The sequence below is a fragment of the Apus apus genome, chromosome 22, assembly GCF_020740795.1.
Source record: "Apus apus isolate bApuApu2 chromosome 22, bApuApu2.pri.cur, whole genome shotgun sequence".
Lineage (NCBI taxonomy): Eukaryota > Metazoa > Chordata > Aves > Apodiformes > Apodidae > Apus > Apus apus.
Window position 1 is genome coordinate 3,118,107 of NC_067303.1, and position 23,927 is coordinate 3,142,033.

Below are 23,927 nucleotides of genomic sequence, written 5' to 3' on the forward strand. Positions count from 1 at the left end.
GAGGGGAAACACCCGCTCCAGAGCAAAACCCGGCTGGGTTGGGATAACCGGGACGTTCTCTTCGAGTTCATTTCCAGCTTTTGCTGGCTCAGAAACATTTTCACTCCCCCTCCCCGACCCCACAGCCCCCCGCCCACCTCCTTACTCTCGCTGAACTTCCCCTCGGGACACGCTGCTCCAGCCGAGCTCCTCTTCCCGCAGGCAGCCTGAAGTTTCCACAGGGAGCAGCCTCGGGATGCTCCCGCTTTTGTGCGGGAGATGCGCTACTCTCCCCCCCCCTCCTCTCCCCGCACCCCCCGCATCTCTCTCTTCCCCGCTCCAGCCCTGCCCACCCCGGACCTGCCCCCCGGGCCGTGCCAGGCTCCGGGACCCGCACCCCCCGCCCCGGTTCCCCCCTCCCCGCCCCCGGCCGCCCCCGCCCCGGCATTGCGCAGGCTCGGCCGGGCTCCGCACACCCCATCATGGCGCTGCGACCGGCGCTGCTCCTGCTTCTTCCCCTCTTCGGTGAGTCCCGCAACCGGCCCCGCACCCACCGGCACCGGGGGCACCTCAGCCCGACCCCGGCTCAACCCGCCGGAGACCCCCGAGCCCGCGTCCCGGGGAGGAGGGACCGGCCGCGCAGCGGGGAGCGGGGGAGATGCGCTGGTGCCGGGAAACGGGGTGCGCTGCCCCATCGCGATAGTGGGCAAGGGGGGGATGTGCTGCCCCATCGCGATAGTGGGCAAGTTGGGGATGAGCTCCCTGGTCGCGATAGTGGGCAAGGGGGGATGCTGCCCCATCGCGATAGTGGGCAAGGGGGGATGCGCTGCCCGGTCGCGATCCCGGGGAAGGGGGATGCTGCCCCATCGCGATAGTGGGCAAGGGGGGGATGTGCTGCCCCATCGCGATCCCGGGGAAGGGGGATACTGCCCCATCGTGATAGTGGGCAAGGGGGGATGCTGCCCCATCGCGATAGTGGGCAAATGGGGGATGTGCTGCCCCATCGCGATAGTGGGCAAGGGGAGATGCTGCCCCCGGTCGTGATAGTGGGCAAGGGGGGGATGTGCTGCCCCATCGCGATGGTGGGCAAGTTGGGGATGAGCTCCCTGGTCGCGATAGTGGGCAAGGGGGGATGCTGCCCCATCGCGATCCCGGGGAAGGGGGATGCTGCCCCATCGCGATAGTGGGCAGGGGGGAGATGCTGCCCCATCGCGACGGTGGGCAAGTTGGGGATGCGCTGCCCCATTGCGATAGTGGGCAAGGGAGGGATGCACTGCCCCGATCCCGGGGGGATGCAGGGACGGGATGGGGGGGCTCCGGGCCCGGCCCGCAGCGAGACCCCCCCCCCCCCCCGGCTGCCCCGCGTGGGGCTGGGAAGAGATGGGGGGGGGGGGGGAGGGAGAAGAACAGGAGTGAGGGGCGGGGGGGGGTGAAACATCCCAAAACCCCAGCTCAGCAAGGAGCGGGTCCAGGGCTGAGGGTGCCAGGAATGTGCAGGCTCGGCAGGCGGGCAGGGCGGACACTAGTGCCTATTCAAGAGCCCGCACAGGCGCCTATTGTTCCGGGGGGCCCCGCATGAGTGTTTGCAGTTTTAATTGCGAAAACATTTGCTAATTCCGCTCAGGGAATGAATTTGGGCTCATTTGTTGTCTGGCTATTAATAGTGGGGGGGGGGGGGGGATAAGGAGGGGGGCAGCAGCCGGTGGGCTTGCATTACCCTCCCCCCCCCCCCCCTGCTGTCTGCCCAGACGGCAGAAGGAGATGGGATGGAGTGGGGACAGGGTGACAGCCAGCAACTGATGGCTGAAATGCACATGCACATGTGTGCAGACACACTGGTAAGTGGTTTGGGTCAAGTCGAGACTGAGGCATATTGGAACCTGGCAAAGAGTTTCATCTGAGGACAAACCAGCTCTCACATAACTTGCAGGGCCTCACATCAAGTGAGATTTGGGCACTTCTTGTCCAAAAAGTGAGTGGAGGGGGAGGAAAGAAGATGACCCCGACACTTCCTGTGATGAGGAGATGGTTGTCACACATTCCAGGGACTGTTCTTTCCTCTGGAGCAGAAACTGTTTCAGCAGGAGAAACTGGGAGTCCCTTATCCTGGAGCACCACACAGTCTCCCAGGTGCTAACTCTGGACTTGGATGCTCCCTTTAAGTGAGAAAAATGACAGACTGAACATACCTTTTCCTGACATTCAGGCTGCAAGGCAGAAAGATAACCCAGTTCCTTCCTCTGGGATGTGAGCAGTGCTGAAGTGTCCTGTTGAATCTGGCCTAAAAGAGCCAGAAATGAACTGCAGACATGTTCTGCTTTTCTTTAGGCAGACAAAAGTTGCTAAAAGCAACCAGACAGCACTAATTTTCACACCTCTGCCTGAGAACATTTATCTGGTGAGCAAACCAAGCAGTAACAGGGGTTGCTCTCCATTAAGCAGAGTGAGTTCTGGCCAAATCAGAGTGCCTCACTCTGCAGTGATTTCCAGTTGTTCCCAAATTTGGGGTCCTAAGCCCAAAACAGAGGGCAGAAGTGAGGCTGAGAATAAAGAAGTTTGTGCTGCTACACTTGGCTTTAGGTACTGGGGGACATCCCACCAAGATCAGGTCACTCTCTCATAAAATCAACACTCTGTACATGAAATGAAGTCTTTGGGGTTGGTGCTGGGATAGGAGTGAGACCTAAAGATGTGTTTGATGCCAGCTGGTTACTTAAAAAGATAAAAGGCACCAAAAAGCAGACAAAAAGTAACAAGATGCTGAGATCCCAAGCTGCAAACCCCTGACATTTCAAGTCCGTAAGTGTGCTTCAGACTCTAAGGTGCTGCTTGGACTAAGTGATGTGGAGCAGGGATTCTGCAGTTTTAGTGCCCACATGGACTCTGGATCACAGGGAACAGGAGCCAGGACATGGGGCATGTCGTGCAGAGCCAGCTCTGGGCACTGAAAGCATCCAAAGATTCTGCACATCAGGGAGATGCCAGGGTCATGATTATACTAGTGGAAGTTACTGGCATCAGGGGTGGGAAGTGGAGCCTCTAACTGACATCAGTTATGTCCTACCTGGAGGTCTCTGTTGGAAGCTTTCCATGGAAACAGACATTGGGATGTTGAGGATTTCCCTGTGGAGCCCTTCCCAAAACTCTCTAGTATTTCCTGTTGAAAATAAAACAAGTTGATACCTTCTAGCCTCTGATGGGGAGATACAGCAAGTCCCTGGCATATTTCAGTTTCAGAGCTCAATCACCTCTCCCTTTTGATTTAATTCTGAGGGTTTGGGGTAATAGGTTGGATTTTGCAAAAGGCTTTTTAAAAATCTACGGAGTAGAAGTTTCTCATTTCCTTTTTTTGTGTGTGTGTTAATATATGAAGTCCATCTGTCCCAGCCACCAGCAACTGTTCCGAGTCAGCTGTCAGTGCCAGAAATCACTCTGTGGAAATGTTGTTAGCTCTGCTGCAGTTATGATAAGTTGCTTGTTGGTATTTTCTGATGGGAAGAATTTGCAGCATTGCTTTCTTTTCAACAGGCAGTAAAAACTCGGGACAAAGAGCTTTGAGAGCCATGCCAAGATCAGATGCTTAATAACATCTTCAAAAAACATTCTTAGGAAGGGCTTGGTGTTCTTATTTGGGTAAGCAATATCTGGCATCACCACCAAAGAGGAGCTGGATGCACATCCACTTTACAGCTGTTGACAAAGAATGTGACACCAGCACATTCCCCCTCTTGCTCTGAATACGTCTGAGAATTATTTAGTTACTGAAGCACAAGTAGATTCAGAGCAGGGGATTGAGATGTTGCTGTAAGTGTGAACTTGGGTTCTTTCACTGACCTGTTTATTTTCCTTGGACAAGTTGAATTCTGGGTCTCTTGGCCCACTGCAGCTGTTTTTCAAGGATCTGTCCACACCCTGAGGATTTGCACCAGGAACACGCCTTGAATTGCCAAAAATCACCTACATGAGTCAATAAAGCAGAATGAGCTGCTGCAGCCCAGGTTGGATGGGGCTTGGAGCAACCTGGTTTAGTGGGAGGTGTCCCTGCCCTTGCAGGGTTTTGGATTTAGATGATCTTTAAAGTCCTTTTCAACCCAAACTATTCCACAATTCTATGATTTAGCTTCAGAAATAAGGACAGAAGCTGCTGTGCATCATGGCTGTGGGTGGGCCTGGTTTCTGAGCCTCCTGCCAGCTTTCCCCTCACTTTAGCTGCTTCCAAAGGGTAAAACCATGGGTTAACTTCACTGGCTCCTGCCTTCCTTGCATCTTACTGGGATTATTATTTAAGTTTCTCTTGCAAATTGCACTCCCTGCTTGATCATCCTCTGCGCCGAGTGTGCGCGTGTTGGAGCAGAACTGGCCTCCCAGTTGTGTATTTAGAGAGCTCATGCTTCACAGTTGATTGCTTCAAAGCCCTGATGATCTGGAGAAGGTTGGTGAACTCCTTACAGAGCAGGCCTGGAGCAGTGGGAGGGAGTTAGCAAGAGGAAAGGTTTCCACAGACCCAACAGGATCCCGAGCCCTCAAGAATCCTTCTCTGCAAAACAAGATCAAATGTGGCCCCTCAACAAGACACAAACAGCTGCTCTCTGCAGAAAAGCTGGTGGCCTGCTTTGAAACTGCTGTTTATCTAAAAAAGAGATGAGTTCAAGATATAAAATTAATTAGAGTAATTACATTCTCAATTTGGCTTCTCTATCAACTGGAATATCAGCTGTACCATCCTTTTTTTTTATTTCCCAATTGGTGAGGGCTGTTTGCCTTCCCTCTGATCCCCTAGGGAATATCATGTTTTTATGAGACACAGGATCAAAAACCAAATGCAACCACTAAATGTCAGTTCCACATGGTGGAGGAGCAAGGGCTGAGTGCCATGCAACTCCTTTGCTGAGTCAGGACGTGGCCTAAGAACCAGTTAATGGCTTTAATTGCACTAATGAATGTTCTGGACACAGTCTTAAATTTTCACCCGAGGGGGCTGGATTGCTGTTTGGGCAGGGTTCTGTCAATAGTTGTGCTTGGGGCAGGGGAAGTACCTGCTGGGTTGTAAGTTTTCCAACTCCCATAGTGGAAACGAGAGTTTTCAGTTTCAGAAAAATAAACAATTACATAAAAACTGGCCTTTTCTTTGGCTGGAAAACTCAGGTCTCTATTTGCTTATGACCCTTCAGAGTGCTGACACCTCTCAGCATTAACTTGAGATTAGATGTCTTGTTTGGAGAGTTTTAAATCTTTTTTTAGAGATTGAAGCAGCATGAGGGTACATCTGTGGGGAACAGGACAGCAACACCCTCCATGGACTTCACCAGAACAAGGGTCTCGAGGATAATAACCATAATCCTAAATGATCACCAAGTCCTCACAAACTTCTGCTTCTCATTTCAGATAAGCAGAGGTCAAGCAGGCTTCCTCTGGGAGTAGATGCTGAGGGAGGTTAAAGATGTTTCCTCCTGCAGAGGGATGGCCAGCTGAGGTGCTGTTATCACTTCTTCCTCAGCAGCCACTCCCTTGCTGCATCTCCCCCTGTAAGAAAGCTTTGTGTGACTCCTGGGCAGAAGCTCAGCTGTCTCCTAGACAGCTTGGAAGTGCAAAACTGGGACAGCTGCAGCATTGAGCTGGTGCCCCGTTCATGTTAGAGCAGCATCCTAAACTAGGCCTTCAGATGTCTCAGAAACAAGTGAGGGCTGGAGGGGCTGTTCCTCTGCAGCTCTTCAGGGTCTTGTCAAAGCTCCTTCTCTGCTGCCTTGGGCAGTGAGGGAAATTGCTTTTGGGTGCATGTTCCAAACCAGACAACTGGCAGGGAAAAGAGCAGCAGATGCAGAAGCAAAAGGTATACATGGGAGTTGGCAAGAAAGAATTTAACAAAAATCCCCTTTTTTTGCAGTTTCTCCTGCTGCTGGGAGCACAGCTGGGTCAGGTTCCCATGGACTCACCTGCAGGCTGCTGAGAGCTGTCAAACAGGAGTCCAGTCCACACTGGCCTGGCATTAGCTAATTAATTAAAAAGAAAACCAATCACACACATGCTGGAACCTGACAGCCCACAGGTACCTGAGATAACCTCCAAACATTCCTGGGAATTGTTCTGTCATGCACAAATCACTTGTCAATATAAGTAATAGGATGTATTGGGTTCTGTAGTGGCCCTGGTGGGGTGGAGATCAGGGCTTAAGAGAGTCAGATACAAGGGGAAATGAAGGTTTCAGTGCAGCACAATAGATGAAATTAAATTGTGTTCAGATAATGCTCAAGGTTTCCTTTTTTTTTTTTTTTAAGTCATAAATCCCAGGGATTTCAGAGTTAAAGCCAGAACACACACTGGCCTCCTCCCATCAAGGTACCTGATTATTGGAACACAGATGTAAGATCAGGAGGTTCTTAAGAGTCCTCCTAATTCATCTGGGCACAGCTGGCTCATCTGAAGACCCTGAGCTTTAGAACTGCACTGTGCCAGGGACTTCCCATACCTGTGGCATGTGGCTAAAAGGTAGCAGGTGAGAAGTGTTCAGCACTAGGGCAAGATTTTTCATCACACTCTTAAAAAAAAAAAAATACACATTTTGGTGGCCTAGGTAAGACTTTCTGCTGAGCTGGAGAAATGCAGTGAAACTTAAGGGGATTTGTTCCCATGAGGAGGTTGTTCCTGATGCCTTTGGCCTCTTCTGAGAATTCCCACCTCAATCAACTTTGGGGCAGCTCCATGTTTATTTTTTTTTTACAGGTAGGATGTAAACAGGAGCACTTGGTTTTAGACTCTGGTTTGGAGGGTGGAAGTACAAGACTTCTAAAAATCCAGGTCCACTGAAAGCATCTGACCTTCCTGCACTCTCCCCCCACCTGAGACACCTGATTCACTGGCCATTTTTGACAGTCTTGCCCAGTATATCTCAAAATCTAGAACCATTAAGTCCTTCAGTGGTTGCTGGAGGAGCCTGTCATATTCTGTGTATCCAAAAGTAAGCCAGAATTTTTGCTTCATTAGCAAGAAGGGATAAAACTGGCAAACAAAGCCAGGAAAGAGCTGTTTGGAGAAACCAAGCTCACCTTTTATAAGAGGAGCAGCAAGCGCTCTGCACAGCAGTCCTGCTTTTCATTCCCAGCAGAAAGATTCCTGCCACTTTCCACCTCTCCAGGGTGGCTGTGTGCTCTCTCATGCCTGCTCCAGTAGGGTGGGTTGCACAGCTGAGGGCTTCAAGGTTTTGTCTGCACATAAATGTACGAGGCTCTGCTTGATCTTTTAGACTAAGAGCAGCCAGTAGTTTTTGTTTTGCAAGGATGGCAAACAAAGGCCTTGCTGGATGTTGCTGCTTCAACCTGCATTACAGCAGCACATCCAGCTTCTGTCCCTGGGTTGGTGTCTGTGCCAGGTGCTGTCAAAGGAAAAAAAAAAAAAGAGTAAGAAGAACCTCACTATATTAATTTGTGTCCAAACTACCCAAAAAGACTGATTCTACTGGGCTGCCATAAAGATGAGGAGCATTCCTTGGAGAACGGGATGATAATGACTGTGTGAGCAGCCCCTAAATCACAGCAGTGGAAAGAACCCAGTGTCCAGAAGCAGGGCAGCTTTTCCCACATACCCTGAGGATCCATTAAGGATCCTGCTGCCTGCTAATGGACTTCCTCCTGAGCCTCTCTGGCTGCTAACACCCTCCTCAATGATTTCCGGGAGCTAACGGCAGGGAAGGTGTTGCAAAGTCCTGCAGTTCTGTGAAACAGCTCTTTTTTTATCCCCTCAAAGGATCTTAGCAGCAGCTATTTTTAATACACACTGAAATCTCTGCTTTAATCCTTTCCTTCTGCCTTGATCTCAGCCAAAGCCCCAAGAGAAAGATTTCTTGACCCACACCGTGTTGTTTGGGGTTGGTGATTTTTAGAGCCTGGAAAACATTTGCTCTGTAGCAGTGAGGCCCTGTGCTTCAGGAACACACCTTAGAAGGGTTTGGACCTCTGGACCAGCCCCAAATTCCCCAATCAGTTCTCCCAACCCATCCTTGGAAGGGTGGGTTGTTCTTGTAGCAACCACAGAGGTGGAAGGAGTAATAGACAGCCCCTGCTAGCATGGGTGGTCTGTGCTTTGCTTAAAGGATGGACACACATGCCATGAAACAGGTTTGCTCCAGCCACCATGGATCTCCTGCTGATCTAGTAGCTCCTGCAGCAGAGGAGGTGGTTTCAGAGAATCACAGAATGGTTTGGGTTGGAAGGGACCTTCAAGATCATCTAGTTCCAACCCCCCTGCATGGGCAGGGACACGTCCCACCAGCCCAGGCTGCTCAGAGCCCCATCCAACCTGCCCTTCAACACTGCCAGGGATGGGGCAGCCACAGCTTCCCTGGGCAACCTGGGCCAGGCTCTCACCACCCTCACACTCCACAATTCCCTCCTCATGTCTCACCTCAATCTCCCTCTTCCAGTTTTAATCCCTTCCCCCTTGTCCTCTCCCTCCCTGCCCTTGTCCCAAGCCCCTCCCCAGCTTTCCTGGAGCCCCTTCAGGCACTGGAAGGTGCTCTAAGGTCTCCCTGGAGCCTTCTCTTCTCCAGGCTGAACACCCCAACTCTCCCAGCCTGTCTCCAGAGCAGAGCTGCTTCAACCCTCTAATCTTCTCCAGGAGCTCCAGAACTGGCCACTCCAGGTGGTGTCTCACAAGAGCCAAGTAGAAAGGGGAGAGCTGGGGAGTTTGTTGTCCTCTTTGGTCTTGGCTGCACTGCTGGGCTTGCACACAGTGTCCATTGGTGGGGCTGGTGTGGTTTCCCAAGGAGTGAGGAGGCAATGGCTCATCTCTTGTGCCCCAGCAAACAGCTGTTAGCTGGCTGCACCTCGGCCAGTGCTGGTGGAGTTGCCTTTGAACTGGTGATCTGGAGATGAAAGGCAGAGTGCCTTCTAATCTCCTTCAGAGTCTCTTGGGTTCTCCCTCAAGCAGAACCACCCATTTGAGTGGGGAAGCATCCTGGTGTATCTGGTGTTTTCCCTTTCTTTTGGCCACTTTTCAGCACCCCATAAATAACAGGGCAGCGTGCAGCTCTGCCTGGCAAAGCCGCCTCCTGCGTGCTGGCGGGGAGGTTAAACCAGGTACTGACTTCTTTCTTCTTCCATCAAAAAAAATCCTCTGGTGGGCCTGGCCAACACACAGCTGTCCTCACCCACAGGCACTGTGTGCTCTCCCACACAACAGGGCAAGATAAGCCCTTTGAAGTCTGTGTTTGGGCTGGCAGCAGCTCCTAAGGCACTCGCGTGCCCCCCTCTCCCAGTTGCCAACTGCAAGTTCTCCAAGTCAACAGCTGAGCTACCATCAGTGGCTGCAGTGCTGGGGACTCCAGATTCCAGCTTCTTTGTGGTGCTCTGGGAGCAGGGGAGGGCTCAGGGACTTTTTCCTAACCTTGCACCCACCAGCAGTCTGCTCTTGGTCAACAAATGTGATTGTTCTCCTCGCCCAGGGAGGCTCCTGGTGTTCTGCTGCAGGCTCCTTCATCCTCCTCTGTCTGCAGATATTTGGAACAGATCCTGTTTGGCCCTTCTGACAGCTTGACTCAGCTCTTAAATGAAAAGGCAAGCTGGCCCCAGGTTTGCTGTGCCACCAAGTAGCTCTGCAGAGAGGGGAGATGAGGGTCAGCTGCAGAGATGAGGCAGCAGGAGGATGTGGGGTGACCCAGCCTCGACTCTCAGGGCTGGAGCTGGCTGGCATGCAGCAGCTCTGCCTGCAGCATGTCAGGAGATCCCTAGCCTTCTTGGCTCTGACACTGCCCAGCCTCCAGGACAGTGTGTTTCTGGAGCTTCTTGTGCCCTAGTGACAAACATAATTCTGGCTGCTTCAGTATTTCCCAAGAGCTTTTCAATTCCTGGCTCATCCTCAGTCACTTCTGAGGCACACATGCCATACGTCTCACATCTGCCACTCAGCCTCATGTTTTGGACACCAGGCAGAAGCTTTCACTGCTACAAAGGCTTCCCTCTTTTCCTCCCCTCCCTGGCTTCCTTTTTGCATGTGTACCTCCTCAAGAAGCAGTAGCTCCTTCAAAGAAATGCCAGGGAGCCCATTTGCAGAATTTACAGCTGCTCCCCAAGGCTTGAGTGTCCTCTTCTTTGGCAGCAAGCTGTTAAGCATGTTCTTAAGTGGGAAGATAAGTGGTGTTATGATCCTTTCATCTTCTGGCTCAGAGAAGGCTGGAGATAACTGATAAGGGGATGACAGCAAGCCAGGAAGATGCATAGACACCTTTGGATTTAATTCCTGCTTTGCAAGGCAGTCTTTAAAGCACATCTCTGGTGGGAACACAGGCTGGTAAAATAAAGCTGGTCCCTCTTTTCTCAGCATATGTCTTTTCCTCATGTCTCTGAGGCACATCCTCTTCTCTGTGCCAGCAGAGCTGGTGCACTGAGCTAGGTTCTCCATTTCAGAACCTTCCTTCTGGTGCTGACATTCGAGGGACTTGGCTTGAATTGCCTCTAGACACTGTTTGGGCTGGTGATTTCATTTCCACAGCTCTCTTTTATTTTTTTTTTTTCCAGCAGTCCTTTGCAGACTGGGGTTGTCCTTCAGGCAGGGCTGGATCTGTAGCATGGGAGCAGCAGTCCTGCCCAGGGTGGGCAGAGATGGATTCCTCTGTAAGAGAGCAACTCAGCAGCAACAGCTTCCCGTGGGTGGGAATCTTCAGGCCACTCTTCAACAGACTCTGCATTCAGCTCCAGAATTCCTGGTTTAGCCCCTCATCTGCTGGCTGAAACAGGTGGCAAGCACATGCCTGTGAGGGTCTTTATTGGGGGTGGTCTTCCAGGCCAGTGGTATCTCCAGCCCACATTCCAGCTAAGTCCCTCTACCTTGTCTTCTGGCCACCCAGCCCAGAGGTTCCTAAGCATGGTTCACATGGTGCTTGTGGAAAACACACCACTTGAAAGCAGTGTGTCTGTGGCCCCAGCCTGCTGCATTTTCCTCCAAGGAAAGGGGAAAAGTGGGCTTCAAAGGAGCCCTAACTAGCATTTTCCAAGTGCCTGCTCCTGCCTCTACTCCTGTGTGAAGCACAGCCTGCTGCTCCCAGCGTTCTCCACACTCTCCACGGTGGCAAATCTTCTTCAGATGAGGCTACAAACCTTCCCATGGCAAACCCCTGTCTCCCCTACCTCACCTGGGGAGCTGCTGCGTGGCTGAGCAGTGCTGGCTTCTCCACTCTCCAGCTCTTCCATCACAGCCCCAAGTGTGCACAGAGGCTGCAGCCTCCCTCCCACACCAGCCCCCAGTGCCTCTGCACCTCAATGTTACTCAGCACTTTTCCCTGACAGGGAATTAAGTAGGATTTCTAGGTCATTGTGGGCTTGTCAGGAGGACTCGTCTCCTGCAGCCCTCATTATCAAGGCTTTTTCTGCAATGCCAGACTTGAGAACAATTGCAGCCTGGTTCCCTAAACACTGACTAATGAGACAGAGCTGTTAGCAGCAGTTGGCTAAATAAAGGCTGTTTCTGCCTGAGACAGAATAAAACCAGACTGGATTTTCTTAACTGTCTGACACACTGAAGGTATTTCAAAGGACCCTTATTAAAATAATGAGCTAGATGTTGCTCTGGTGGTGGCTTCATAGGGTCCATCACTTGATGCTAGTGCCAGGTGCTTCCCCAAAGCAGTGACTTCAAGTCATTTGTGCTCAAGTTATCTAAAAGCCTCTCCAGCTTCCACGGTTTCGAGGTATCTTGAGCATTTACCTGAGCTCCTGTCCCTCTGTCCTGCTCAGAAGGTGCTTTGCTGCCTCGTGGTGGACAGGCTGCCTGGAGCTCTCTGTGCCCTCCACCTCCTCGGCTTCCTCTGGGAGATATTCTTTGATCCCTGGGTTGTAGCAAAGCTTGCTCAGCATTCATGCAGGTGGCTTTGGAAAGGAGTCTGAGCAGGGGGGACAAGTGGCACAAGTCACTGCTGTGGCAGCTTTTGGAAGGAGCTGGAGGTTTGCAGATTCCAGGTGAGATTCCTGCCTGTGCCTGGACCCAGAGCAGGGAGCACAAAGCCCCCACTGGAACAGGTCTGAGGCCAGATCACTTCTTGTTGATGTTCCTACAATGAGATTTTTTTCCCCTCCTGCTCTCTTCCTGTTGTCAGAAGGGCTTGGATTAAAGATGAACCCTGAAGCACGATGAGATGGGTCTGACTGCCTCTGGCTGGAGCAGGCACAGTAGAGCTGGGGCTTATTGCTCGGCCAGTTTGCAGGTTTGTTTGAAGTGGTGCTTTGATGTGGCACTGGGAGCCCATGGAAGGTAAATGGTGTCTAGACAGGTTTTTCTCACTCTCTGTTGTTGTCTCCGAAGCAGCAGAAACGGTGCCAAACAGGCTGAACGGCTCCAGGATGCAAGAAGCAGAGCTATTTCTAGAAAGATGGAACAATGGTTCTTCAGGTGGAACAATGGTTCTTCAGGAGAACCCAAGCCAGCTCTCCCTGAACCCTTGTTGAACCTCCTGCACTGGAACACTGCACTCTCTGTGCCCCACACACTGCCTGGATCAGTTAATTGCAGCTAGAAGCTAATTAGAGTGAGCAAGGGGAAGTCCAAGAGGTGGCCAGGGTGTTTCCAGGTGAGCTGGCATGGCAGAGGGGTACAGCAGAGGTCCATGAACCAGTGCTCTGGCCAGCAGGGTTGGGAATCCAGGAGGTCAGCCAGTTTTGGCAGCTTTCTGGGAGGGATCAGCCCGGCTCCAGCAGCAGTGTGCTGAGAAAAGGCTTCCTCAGTTTGGCTAGCTGGATGCTGCCAGGATTTGCCCAGCAGAGCCGGCCTGTATGCCCAGGAACAACTGTAGCCAGTGGTTCAGCCCTGGTGGGAGGGAAAGGAGAGGCAGGCCATGATCTAGAGAGAGTTGTCTGCTGGCTGGCGAGCTGTGCTCTCCTGGCTGTCTTGGCTCTGATGTGCCATCTCCCCCAGGCTGCTTGGGAGGGGAAGTGGAGGCTGCATTCAGATGCCTATTGTCTGTCCTTCAGCTGGGAGCAGAGCCAGGAGAGAGAGAGAGAGGCTCTGGCAGCATGGGATACGGGGGGCAGATGTCAGGGGAAAGATGCTCCTCCCGACAACGCTGCCGCTGGGATTTTCAAAGGAGCCTCAAAGGTTAAGTGCCCACGTGCTGGAATGTGCACATGAAGGTCAAGAGAGAAATCCTGGGCTCCTGGGATTCCTGCTGAGCTTGGGGCAGCTTTTGGAAGGTCGCTCTTGCCACTGGGACAAGCCCTGGTGCAGCATCTGTGGGTTGTCCGGGAGACAACAGCGTGGCTGGGGAGCAGGGCGAAGCCACACGGTGCCAGGTTTGATCTCTCCTGGGGGCTTTCAGAGGTGTGGGATTGAGTTCAGCCTGGCCCCCCTCCCCTGGAGCCAGCTGCCAGCTTCTGTGAGCATGAGCTGCAAGCTGAGTGTTGCCTGTCCTCTCCCTTCACCCCTGCCAAAGCAGGGCTCGGCCACAGGTTTCAAGCAGAGCTGGAAACTTGGCAGGGAGGCAGGGAGCAGAGGAGAGCCCAGCTTGCTCTTCTGTGCCTGGGCTGGCTGCTGCACTGCTGAGGGGAGGACAAATATGTTCCCAATCTGTTGGCTTCACTGACGTGACTCCAAGGCACACAGGGAACAGGCAGACTGACCAAGAAGGGGCCATTGTTAGAGGGACCTTCTCTGCAGCTCTGCTGGCACCACCAGCCCCTCCATTGCTGGGCTGCAGCCTCCCAGTCCCTCAGCCTGAACTGCCAGGGGCTTCATTCCTCTTTTACTCAGTTGGTTCATCCCTGTGCCCTGGCCCTTTGATCTACACGCCCACCTCTGGCAGGCAGGTGTTGCATCAAGCTGTAGATAAAAGAAGGTACAAGCCATGGCTGCCTGGTGAAGCAGCCCAGACATTCCCTGGCGTGTTGTCACACAGGGGCTGACGGAGCTTGCTGAGCACTGAGGAGCCAGGGGAAGGGAGGGAGGGACTGAAGGACAGGTTAGAATTTGGCCTAAGGAGGAGTAGGGGCCCCGAGAGAAGCCGAGGAGAGGAAGGGAGTTACCTCACTTGTTTCCAGCAGCCAGAGCAGGGTTGTCCTCTGAGAGGTATTTCCTTCAGCTTTCTCCAGTCCGATTTTAGATGCGACTTTTATGAACAATAAAGGCTTCCATGGTTTCCCTTGGAGGACCTGGAATGAATCCAAATAGATTTTAGTGCTGAGAAGCAGATCCTGTTATTAATGTCAGCCTAATCATTTCTCTCTATCTCCTTCCCACCATTTTTGCCATTCATCTTCCCAAACAGCCCGCAGGCACTCAGCAAGTCCAGTCCACCCTCTCTTCTTTCACTGCTTCTGAAATTCCAGACCAGACTGCAGCTTCTCCTGGCTTTTAGGGTCTGGAAAAGCATGTACAATGTAATGGCATTGTCCCCCGTAGCTAAGGAGAGACCCAGCAGTGCAACATGTGAACCCCAAAGCCGGCAGGACAGTGGAGCTGATCTGGGGACCAGCACTGCTGGGGCTGTGTCTTTCTGGGAAAAGGGCCTCCCTCAGACCAGAACTCAACTGGGAGCATTCAGCTGAGAAAATTCTCTGCTAAAAATAGCAGCAGGCGATGTTGAAGGAGAAAAACAAGTCAAGAGTCTGGGAGAAGCTAGTTCCCAGATATGTGGCTAATTCAGCCCCCCCAGGACAAGTCATCTTTTAACCCCTCCCAACCAGGGCTGGTTTCTGCTCTATGGAACAACTTGCCTTGGTCAGGAGTCCAGGTTGGGACAAGCCAAATGGCTTTTGTCACCACTTACTGCTCTGACATGGCATTACTTTCTTTTCTCTTGCCCTGCTCATTTATTCCAGCATCTTCCTAATAGTGCTCTGTGTCAGGCTTTTTCATCTTGAAACGATGTCTGTGACTTCATCTGGGCTCCCTTTAATTCCTAACGTACTTGCTAAGAAAATAATCTCTTCCCAGCCCTGCAGCTCAACTCCCTCTGCAGGTCTGCAGCCCTTGCTCAGGCTGCTAACCAGGTAAGTCTTTTCACATCAGCTGCTGTGATTCAGGGCTGTCCCTAGGACAGATTCCCCCCCCCAAACTTGCATGTCTTCAGGCCAGCACATGGCTCACCCAGCTTGCTTCCCAGTGCCTGTTTCCCCCCCGGTTGGATCTGCATCCTCTGCGCCCGACAGATCGGCTGCAGAGCTTCAAAGCTGCCTTGCAGAAGGCAGCCCCACCTCCTCCCGCATGGAATGAAGGCAGGAGTTTCTCAGGCTCTTGGTCACAGGCTCCCAGGCAGCCGTGGATGTTCCCTGCAGTCACTCAGGCTCTTGCAATGCTCATTTGTACGTTCTTCGTGCGACGCGCTCGCCAGACAATTGGATCCTGCACCCCAGGCTAGAATGATACACACAGACAAGAAAAAAAATGGTACTGTAAAATTGGAAGAAAATGTTCTTAAAGAGAGGGCTGTTTTCCTCTTGTCACAAATGATTTCTCTGTTGTGCTTGCTCATGCCCTCTTCCTGTCCCCTTCTCTTATCCTACATCCAGCTCTAATGACCGCGACTCTCTTCCCAACTCCCATTTTCCACAGGAAGATGACACAGTCGGTCTCTGATAAGTGGAACTTCAGAGATGTGTTTTGTTGGTCAAGCTATAGGCTGGGGGAGACCGGAGGATCAAGAGATTAGAGTCACAGACAGGGGAATAGAGGATTACAGGCTGAAGCCCTGCAAGTCTCTGTATTGATGGCTGGGCCACAGCCAGACGCTGAGGAGCGTTGCAAAGCCTGGTGCTGATAGCGGATCCGCTTAGCTCCTGGCTTTGCATTTCAGGCAGCTTGGGCTGAACGTGTCCTCATCAAAAGGCAGGGTCAGGCAGGTACCCAGCACCCTAGCCCCTCTCCAAGTCAAATACCTGCTGAGATCAAGTCTGTGCATTGCCTGGCACTCAGCCTGGAAAACGTCGCTTTGGCTTACGAGATTCGCAGCGATCCTGGAGTCAAGCTCCCACACAAGACAAAAATAAAGGAACCTGCCCCTTTTCCCTGTCATTCCCCTGTCCCATCTCCCTGATCCTGGCCATAGGTCCCTGCCACGTCTCACTGACCTCACTGCTCTGGACACTTCCTTCAGCATCTGCTTGCTGCAGTGAGAGGAAGGGAGAGGACGGAGGAAGACCATTGCCCCTGGCTCTTATCACAGTTATCTGCTGGTTCCCTCCCACTTTGCACTAATTTGGTATCAGCATCTGCCACTTTTGGGTGGAAAGGGACTTGTTGAAGTGAGAAATAATGTAGGATGTGCTTGTATGGCAGTTCTTGGGGCTGGGTAAGGAAACAATGGCAGGCAAGTGGGAATAGGCAGGAAGGGTTGGTTTCAAGCCTGCCCTCTGCAGATATCCCACTGCTTTTCACTGCTCACCCTTGTTCCTGGCCTTTGCTTTTGCTGTAGGAAGGCACTGTCATCCAGGCAGATCACAGAATTCTCTATCCATGGTGTGTTCCTTGCCCTGCCTGCAACTTCCCTTTCCTCAGGTTTTTCTGCCAGTGACCTGGAGCTGTACATCCTTGCTGAATTGTCAGTGACTGAGGGTTGAATGATCAATACACAGCACTTGAACAGAGGGAAAGGATCAGAGGGAATCTGAGAACCTCAGCAGCCATCCGGGGGCCCAGCCAGTTGTATGCCTTGGGTTTTCAGGCTCCACAGCAGAGGTGGGGATGAGCTGGCCTCCTGAGATCCCCTCCTGTCCCACTTTTCTGTCCATGCACTAATTTTCATGGTCCATCCTGGCTGTGAGCCAGACCAGTTTGAAGATGTAATTACACTGTCCATTTGTTGATGAAAATGGCAAGAACAGCCCTCAGTAGCACACGACTGCTTTGATGGATTCCCAGCCAAGGGATCTCTTAATTGTTTCCTTGTTGCCTTATTTCTCCTCTGGCTTTTGCCAAAGACTTGGTGCAGACGTAATTAGAAGCTCTCCTGCCTAATGGGCTTCCCTCAGAGCCACACAGCAAGGCCTCCTGCCCCTGGTTTTGCCTCCTCACCAGTCAGTGTCCCATTGCAAGGCCAAAGTGTAAGGGGCCTGAGCTCTGAGGCAAAAGAAATGATCTGGACTTAACCCCCTGGTTGGTGGCATCTCATGCAATGCTGAAGCTTCGTGGCCTGCTGCTTCCCCAGTGAAAAAAGACTTCCAGTTCAGCCTCATGTTTCTTTCTGGGGAGGGAGAAGTAATTCAGGAACACCAGGGCTGGTAAGAGCAGCACAGCTTTGCTGTTCATGTTTCCTTTCCATTCCCTCTCCAAACCCGCCTTCATCCCAGATTTTGAGGGGCATATTCTAACTCTTTGCCTCTTTTCTTTGAGCTGAAGATGCCTTGAAATGTATGACAGAAAGAGGTGCAAGCTGACATGCTGGGAACTCTCTACATTCAGTCCTTGCCAGGAGAAGAGCCAGAAACCAGGGCCTGAGCTTGGGAAAACAGGAGAGCTGGGACCAGATCATGCACAGATCAGGATGTTGGGCAAGGCACCTACAGCCACATCTGCAAAGTATTAAATGTCCATCTTCCCCTTGGTGTCAACAGTATTTAGGCACCTCCTGGAGCTCTGGGGCTCTAGAGCCATGTCTGTTCCCGTGGGTGAAAACCTGTTTCAGCAAAATGAGCTAAGTGTGCTAGGTCCTTCATCCTGGGAGCTTTCTCCCCAGGTTGCCAGTCACTGGCTCAGCTCTGCCTCTCTCCTCAAGCATCTGTGCTCCCTTAGGGACAGCAGGACATGAGGAGCTGCTGGTGGACACATTTCAAGCTCAACATGTCCAGCTCAGACTTGTGCTGAGACTGTGAGAAAGCTTGAACTCTTCCTGTTCAGACAGCTCTGGAGCATGGCTCATGGTGCCTCCTCCTCCTCACATGGATTTGTGAAGTGGGTGGTGAGCAGATCTGATCTGGGATGGGCTGTCTCATCTTTGTCAAGGTGCAGATCTGCAGGGCCTCAACATCTCATCTCTAAACACACCACAGTGCCATGAGCAAAATGGCAACCAAAGGTTGGGAAATTCTTACCTCCAGAAGCCTTGTCAGATGGATGTTTGAGGCAGTGTGTCTGCAGCTGCATCCCATCATAATGAAACCAAGCTTTGGGAAACCAAAGGAGGCTGAAACCAAACCTTGGGAATCAGAAAGCATCGTGTGGTCTTCACCAAGCAACACCTGCAATTCTCCCTGCATGGGAGAGAGGAGAAACGTTGCCTGCAGAAGGAAGTTGCTTTGCAGAGAGGCTTTTGGTTCTTAAGAGGGCTCCACATCTCCTTGATAGCAAATCTGCTTCACTGCTGAGTGTGGGTGTACAGGCTGTGTCCCAGTGGCAGTGCTGGCTGATCAGCAGGTAGCACAGGAAATCCTCCTCCTGGATCAGGGGGGAAAGGGAGAAAAGATGAAATGAGAAAGAAAAAAAGGAGGAAAAAAGGCTGTGTGCATGGTGGGGGTGCTAATGGGCCTTCTCTGCTGCAAATACTGCCAGGTTTTTAAGGTCTCAGTTTAAATAAGGAGATTTAAGTCAGGAGATTTAAACAGGTTAAGGTTTTGTTCCAGAACTGTACCTACTCTGTTTGCAGACAGGCATCTCCTTGCCCTCTCTAGTGGTGAGCAGGAAGGGAGTGAATTAAAGGCAAGATCCAGAATTCTTCCATCTTCAAATGGATGCCAGTACTCCATGATCTTCCACCCAACTTTGTCCTGGGGGGCCCTGGTCCTGCTGAGACCATCAGAGATTCCCTTACCATTAACATTTCAGAAGAAACAAGGGCCATCAGCTCATTACCTAAGAGAAAAGCAAAAACCAGAACCTCTTGAAACACCAAACACTGCTCTCTAATGTTGCATTTGCCTTTTCTAGGTTAATTATCCTTCATGTTCCCTGCCCAGGCGGGCACATCTCAGTTTGTAGGTGTCTCTCAGAGAGCTGGCACCCTTTTAACTGAGCAGTACAAGTCATGCATCTAAAATAAGTCATGCTGTTCTATGGTAAAAATAAAGCCTTACCAGCACAAGCAGCTATAACAGCACAGAGGATTTATGATTGAGTGGGTTTTTTTCCAGGGTAGGCTGGTCACAGTCTGGTGATGGCCTTTTTATAACCCTTATCAGCTCCCACACAGACCAGGTCCATCTGTTACTTAATTTGAACGGAGACACTCCTCAGCTTTTGTTTTGCTAATCTCTTGCTGCACATCTACATTGTTCTCTAGCAGGGCAGCCCACCCCTGAGTCAGGCTTGGCTTGCTGATCCTGGGGAGGTGCCATGGAAAACTAGAATAAAAGAAAGGCAGGGAGCTGGCTCTGGTCACTCGACCCACACGGTCCACCTGCCTGCTCCCTTGTTCCAGCTTGAAGGGGCTTTTAACCTGCAACTCAGATGCCAGAGCAAACTTAGAGCCAGCTCCTTGGAGTGGAGGCAAGGGCTGAACGTTAGGACTGAGTATTACAAAGCAAAATCCTACTGACTGCATCTGATCATGGAATGGTTTGGGTTGGAAGGGACCTTCAAGATCATCTAGTTCCAACCCCCCTGCACAGGCAGGGACACCTCCCACCAGCCCAGGCTGCTCCAAGCCCCATCCAACCTGCCCTTCAACACTGCCAGGGATGGGGCAGCCACAGCTTCCCTGGGCAACCTGGGCCAGGGTCTCACCACCCTCACACTCCAGAATTCCCTCCTCATCTCTCACCTCAATCTCCCTCTTCCAGTTTCAATCCCTTCCCCCTTGTCCTCTCCCTCCCTGCCCTTGTCCCAAGTCCCTCCCCAGCTTTCCTGGAGCCCCTTCAGGCCCTGGAAGGCATAGGCTGGGTTTTACAAACAGACCTATATGAGCTGTCACTTAGAAAGGTACTGAGGCACCTAAAAATGTAAGTGAGGATCAGTAGGATGCACTGCAATTCATTAAGAAGGAGGCATGCCATTCAATGATGCCCACACATTTCTGAACCCTTTATAAATCAAGTCTTTGTAAGTCCCTTAAGTTATTCCCAAAATCCCAACCAAAGGACAGCTGGACTAAAAAAAAACATTAAAATGTGCCAGAGGGGGTTAAAGACAATTTTTGGTCTCTCATTGCTACGCTGTGCCAAGGTGTCTGTCCTGCAGCACCTTGGCCAGGCTGGCACAAGTTGCACTGTGGAACTGCAGTGAGATTCCCTAGGGACAGAGAGGAGGGAGAATGAAGAGACTGAAGCACTGAGAGACAAAAGGATGGAGATGTTGAGATGCAAAATGGTTAGATGTTACTGCAAGTGAAGGGTTGATGGTGATTTCCTCAAAAGAAGCTGAGGGCAGAAACCTGGCCTTCTTTCTCAGCACTCTGTGGCTTCCTCAGCTCTTCCTCTGGAGTTTTCTCACACATTTACTAGTTGGCTTCCTCCCTGCTGCACACCCAGCCCACTTCTAAGGCAGGGACAGCCCTGGGGGCAGCTGGGCTGCCCTGAAACAACAATGCTCATCTCCTGCCTGCAGCTCTGATCCTTTGCTCTGCTGTCCTCGGCACCGTTTCTTTCACTGCAGCTCACAGGGCTGAGGATGGATGTTTAGGGGGCACCTCCAAACTGGCAGTCAGAAATGAGCCCACCTCACATCCTCCTAACACCTATCCACGTGTCACCCACCCAGTGCTCCTGCTGCAGAGGAGACACACCATCCAGAAGGCTTCACCAGCCATGTGGTTTATAGCAGCATCATTCCCACATGGCTCAGCTGCATTTTAAATTGCACATCAAGCAGCAGTTTCCTGGTGATGGGGCACCTCAAGAAAGGCAGATTTGGGTTGCTTTGGTGGGCAGGTGTTTAAATACAGCTGCATGGTTTTGTGCTGCTTGTGCCTGACAGTGCATTAACTAAAACCAGCCTGTCAGATAACTGCAATATTGGCAAGGCAGCACTGGGCAGAACTGCAGCATGGACTGCTGGCAGCAACTTCTCTGAACTGTTCCCTGGTCATCCTTTTCACTTGCCTATTATGCTTCAGGAACACTTCACCCCCCTCTTCACATTTCTGCCTGGGGTTTTTCAGCAGAGCAGAGGCTGGGATGGAAGCAGATGGAAGGTCAGGCTTTACATTCAACCTGGCACAAAGAAAGGAGATTTAACACAGTATATTGGCTATAAAGCTGCTAGGGTGGTGGGTTTTTTTTTTCCCCCCTGAAACTGTAATTTCAAGTGTAGCATTTTAAAGTGATTCAGATGACATGAGTCACAGTAACAAGCATGGGCTGGATCTCTTTAGCAGAAAGAAGTGCCATAATAATATGCTATAGACTTCCCTGCCTTGTCCTGGATTCTATTTTGGAGAACTGCTGGCATTTGGGATTCAGCCATACGTCTGGCTGAGTCTGTAGCACATACAGATCTGGTAGGTGCCTCTGTTGTGGCACACATGCTGCTCCAGCAAGGAACGCAGGTCTGTGCCCAGCTCTTCCCCACATCCTGGATGTTGAGGCCTTTGAAGTGAGATTTAAATAACACCAAACCTCTGCTGCTCGTTTGGGCTGCAAGAGGCCTGAAGGAGCAGCCTTGGAATGCTCTTCTCAAAAGCTGGCAGTTGCCATTAATGAGGATTTAACAGGCAAAACAAAGCAGCTCCTGAGCGGGGTCACCAACGCTAAGAGGAGCTGGAAAGGTGTTCTGCTGCTACTCTACCACCTCTGTGGTTACTGGAGGGGTTTCTTTTGGTTGTAGTTGTAAACCTTCTTGTCATGTAGACCTGGCTACTTGCAGCATTCTTCTGCCACACACAGAATAACAACTCTGAGCAGTGATTGAAGCAGCACATTGATCTCTGCCCACAGTCAACACAGCTAATGATGTCAGAACCTCTCACACAATCTCCAAGGACTCAGCTTCTCTCTCCAGTTTGTTGGCACCCTGCTCTGTGCCCGAGGGACAAACCTCTCAGGGTTTAGTGGGTGGGGAAAAGCCTGCTGAGAACAGTTTCTGAGGAAGGAGATGGGGCTGGAGTCTGATGGGGTCCCACTGGCTTGGAGTGGCTGCTTCTAGAGTCATAACTCCCTCAGAGTAACACAACCTCGTGGTGCCTCCACCTTCCACTGAACTTTTATTGCAGCTACAGCAGCTGTGCTTCAGGATTGCTACCCTGCTGTCTCCTACACAACCTGCTGAAAAAAAGATGTGCAAACAGGGATGTGTAACAAAAAAAACCAAACTGGCACATCAAGTTTTCTTTAAGGAACTAGAAACCCTTTCCCTCCCCATCTTTCCTGAGCATTTTCCTGAAGGGGGATTTGTAGGATAGTACAGACCAGATAGATGCAGTCTTCTGCAGCTCTTCAGTGCCACTCTCTCTAGTCATCCACTTCTTCAGGTCTCTGGAGAGAGCTGGGGTTTTGTGTAGAAGAGCCTTTGCAATGCAGCTCCCCAGGGAAGGAGGGTGCTGGCTGTGAAGGAAGCAGAACCTGCAACATCCCCCCTTTTGGAAAACTGAGCCAGGGGCATTATCAGAGCCAGCTGGCCCAAGCAGGAAGCCAATCAGGATCCCCCCAATTAAGCTGAGTGCTCAGGCCTGGGCCCTCAAGAAAAGCTGTCTTGGTTGCAGAAGCAGGAATCTCACAGCAGAAGCCATCAAATGCCTGGCTGGTAGGAAGTGCCCCACACTGTTGTTGAAAAAGTATCCAAAGATTTAAAAAAAAGGATTTTTCCCAAGATTGTTTCTTGTCTTGTGAGAACTAGCTACTCCTAATTCTCTGGGGTTTGCCTGGGATCAGTGAAATCTGTTTATGCTGACGAGGGAGCAAAGCAAGGATCACCACCCCAGAGAGAACACCTGAGAGGATCAAAGGATGAGCAGAGGGCAAGGAAGGTGTCAGCACCTTGTGGTGTCACTACCTTTGTTCAAGGGGTGGGTCTGGAAGCTCCAGGCCTGATGAAAACGGACCCTTCTTCACAGCAGACATGAAGGAGGTACTTGTGGTTGCTCAGACCACCTCCTGGCTGAAATGATCTCCTGCCTCCACCTGCTGAGCCCCAGCCATGGCAACCTGGCTCCTGCAGTGCAGCATGAGCAGGGCTCCCTGCACTGCCCTCTCATTCCAGTTCTGACTACATGACAGCCCAGGGCACTGGCATCTCAGTTCAGTACTGGATTTCTCCCAAATGCTGCATGAACATCTCCAGTGCAGAAGGGGGAAGGATGGAAAGGTCCTGCTAAGAGCAGTTCTGGCTGCCCCAGCTAGTATTTTGTGGATTTTATGTAATGATTATTTTGTACACAAAGGCAGCTTCTAAACTTTGCCAAACTTCAGCTCTCCCCAGTGGTCTTTGGGACACTGGGAGAGTCAGCATTTAACAAACAACCATAGAAGGGTTTGGGTTGGAAGGGAACTTAGTGATCATCTCAGTCCAGCCCCCTGCATGGGCAGGGACACCTCCCTCCAGCCCAGGCTGCTCCAAGCCCCATCCAACCTGCCCTTCAACACTGCCAGGGATGGGGCAGCCACAGCTTCCCTGGACAACCTGGGCCAGGGTCTCCCCACCCTCACAGCCCAGAATTCCCTCCTCATGTCTCACCTCAATCTCCCCTCTTCCAGTTTGGAACGTTGAAAAATGAATTGGAAACGTTTTGGTGCTCAGGGCAAGATTTATCCCTTGTAAAGGGATGTAGCTTGTGCTGTGAGGATGCCTGACAGCATTCCATGATTGAGCTTTTGTCCCAGTGTCAGGCTGGCTGGGACTCTTATGAATAGGACTCCTCTTTTCTCCAGAATTGCAGCCCTTTCTTGATTTATTACCTTGCATTTCACATTACACGCTGAGTCTTCAAATACATGGAGGTATAATCAGCATATGTTAGAGTCCTGGCATGTTTAACCTTCTAGGAACTGACCAGAACTCTTGGGTTTGCTCTGCTTCTTGCCTTTTCCTCATCATCAACTCGATTTGCCAAGTAACACATTCACTCTTGCATTGCCAGAGTTCCTTTACCATCTAAATAAACATAAAGCACA

The 23,927-nt window shown here is 51.4% G+C and overlaps 1 protein-coding gene across 1 annotated transcript in view; it reads left to right on the forward strand.

Moving 5' to 3' along the window:
- The first annotated feature begins 446 nt into the window (after nt 1-446).
- JAM3 (junctional adhesion molecule 3) overlaps nt 447-23,927 on the forward strand; it is a 31,458-nt gene continuing 7,977 nt past the window's right edge. The window contains exon 1 of the mRNA XM_051638367.1: nt 447-504. Coding sequence (XP_051494327.1) covers nt 462-504 — 43 coding nt within the window. The 5' untranslated portion in view covers nt 447-461. The remainder of the gene's footprint in view (nt 505-23,927) is intronic.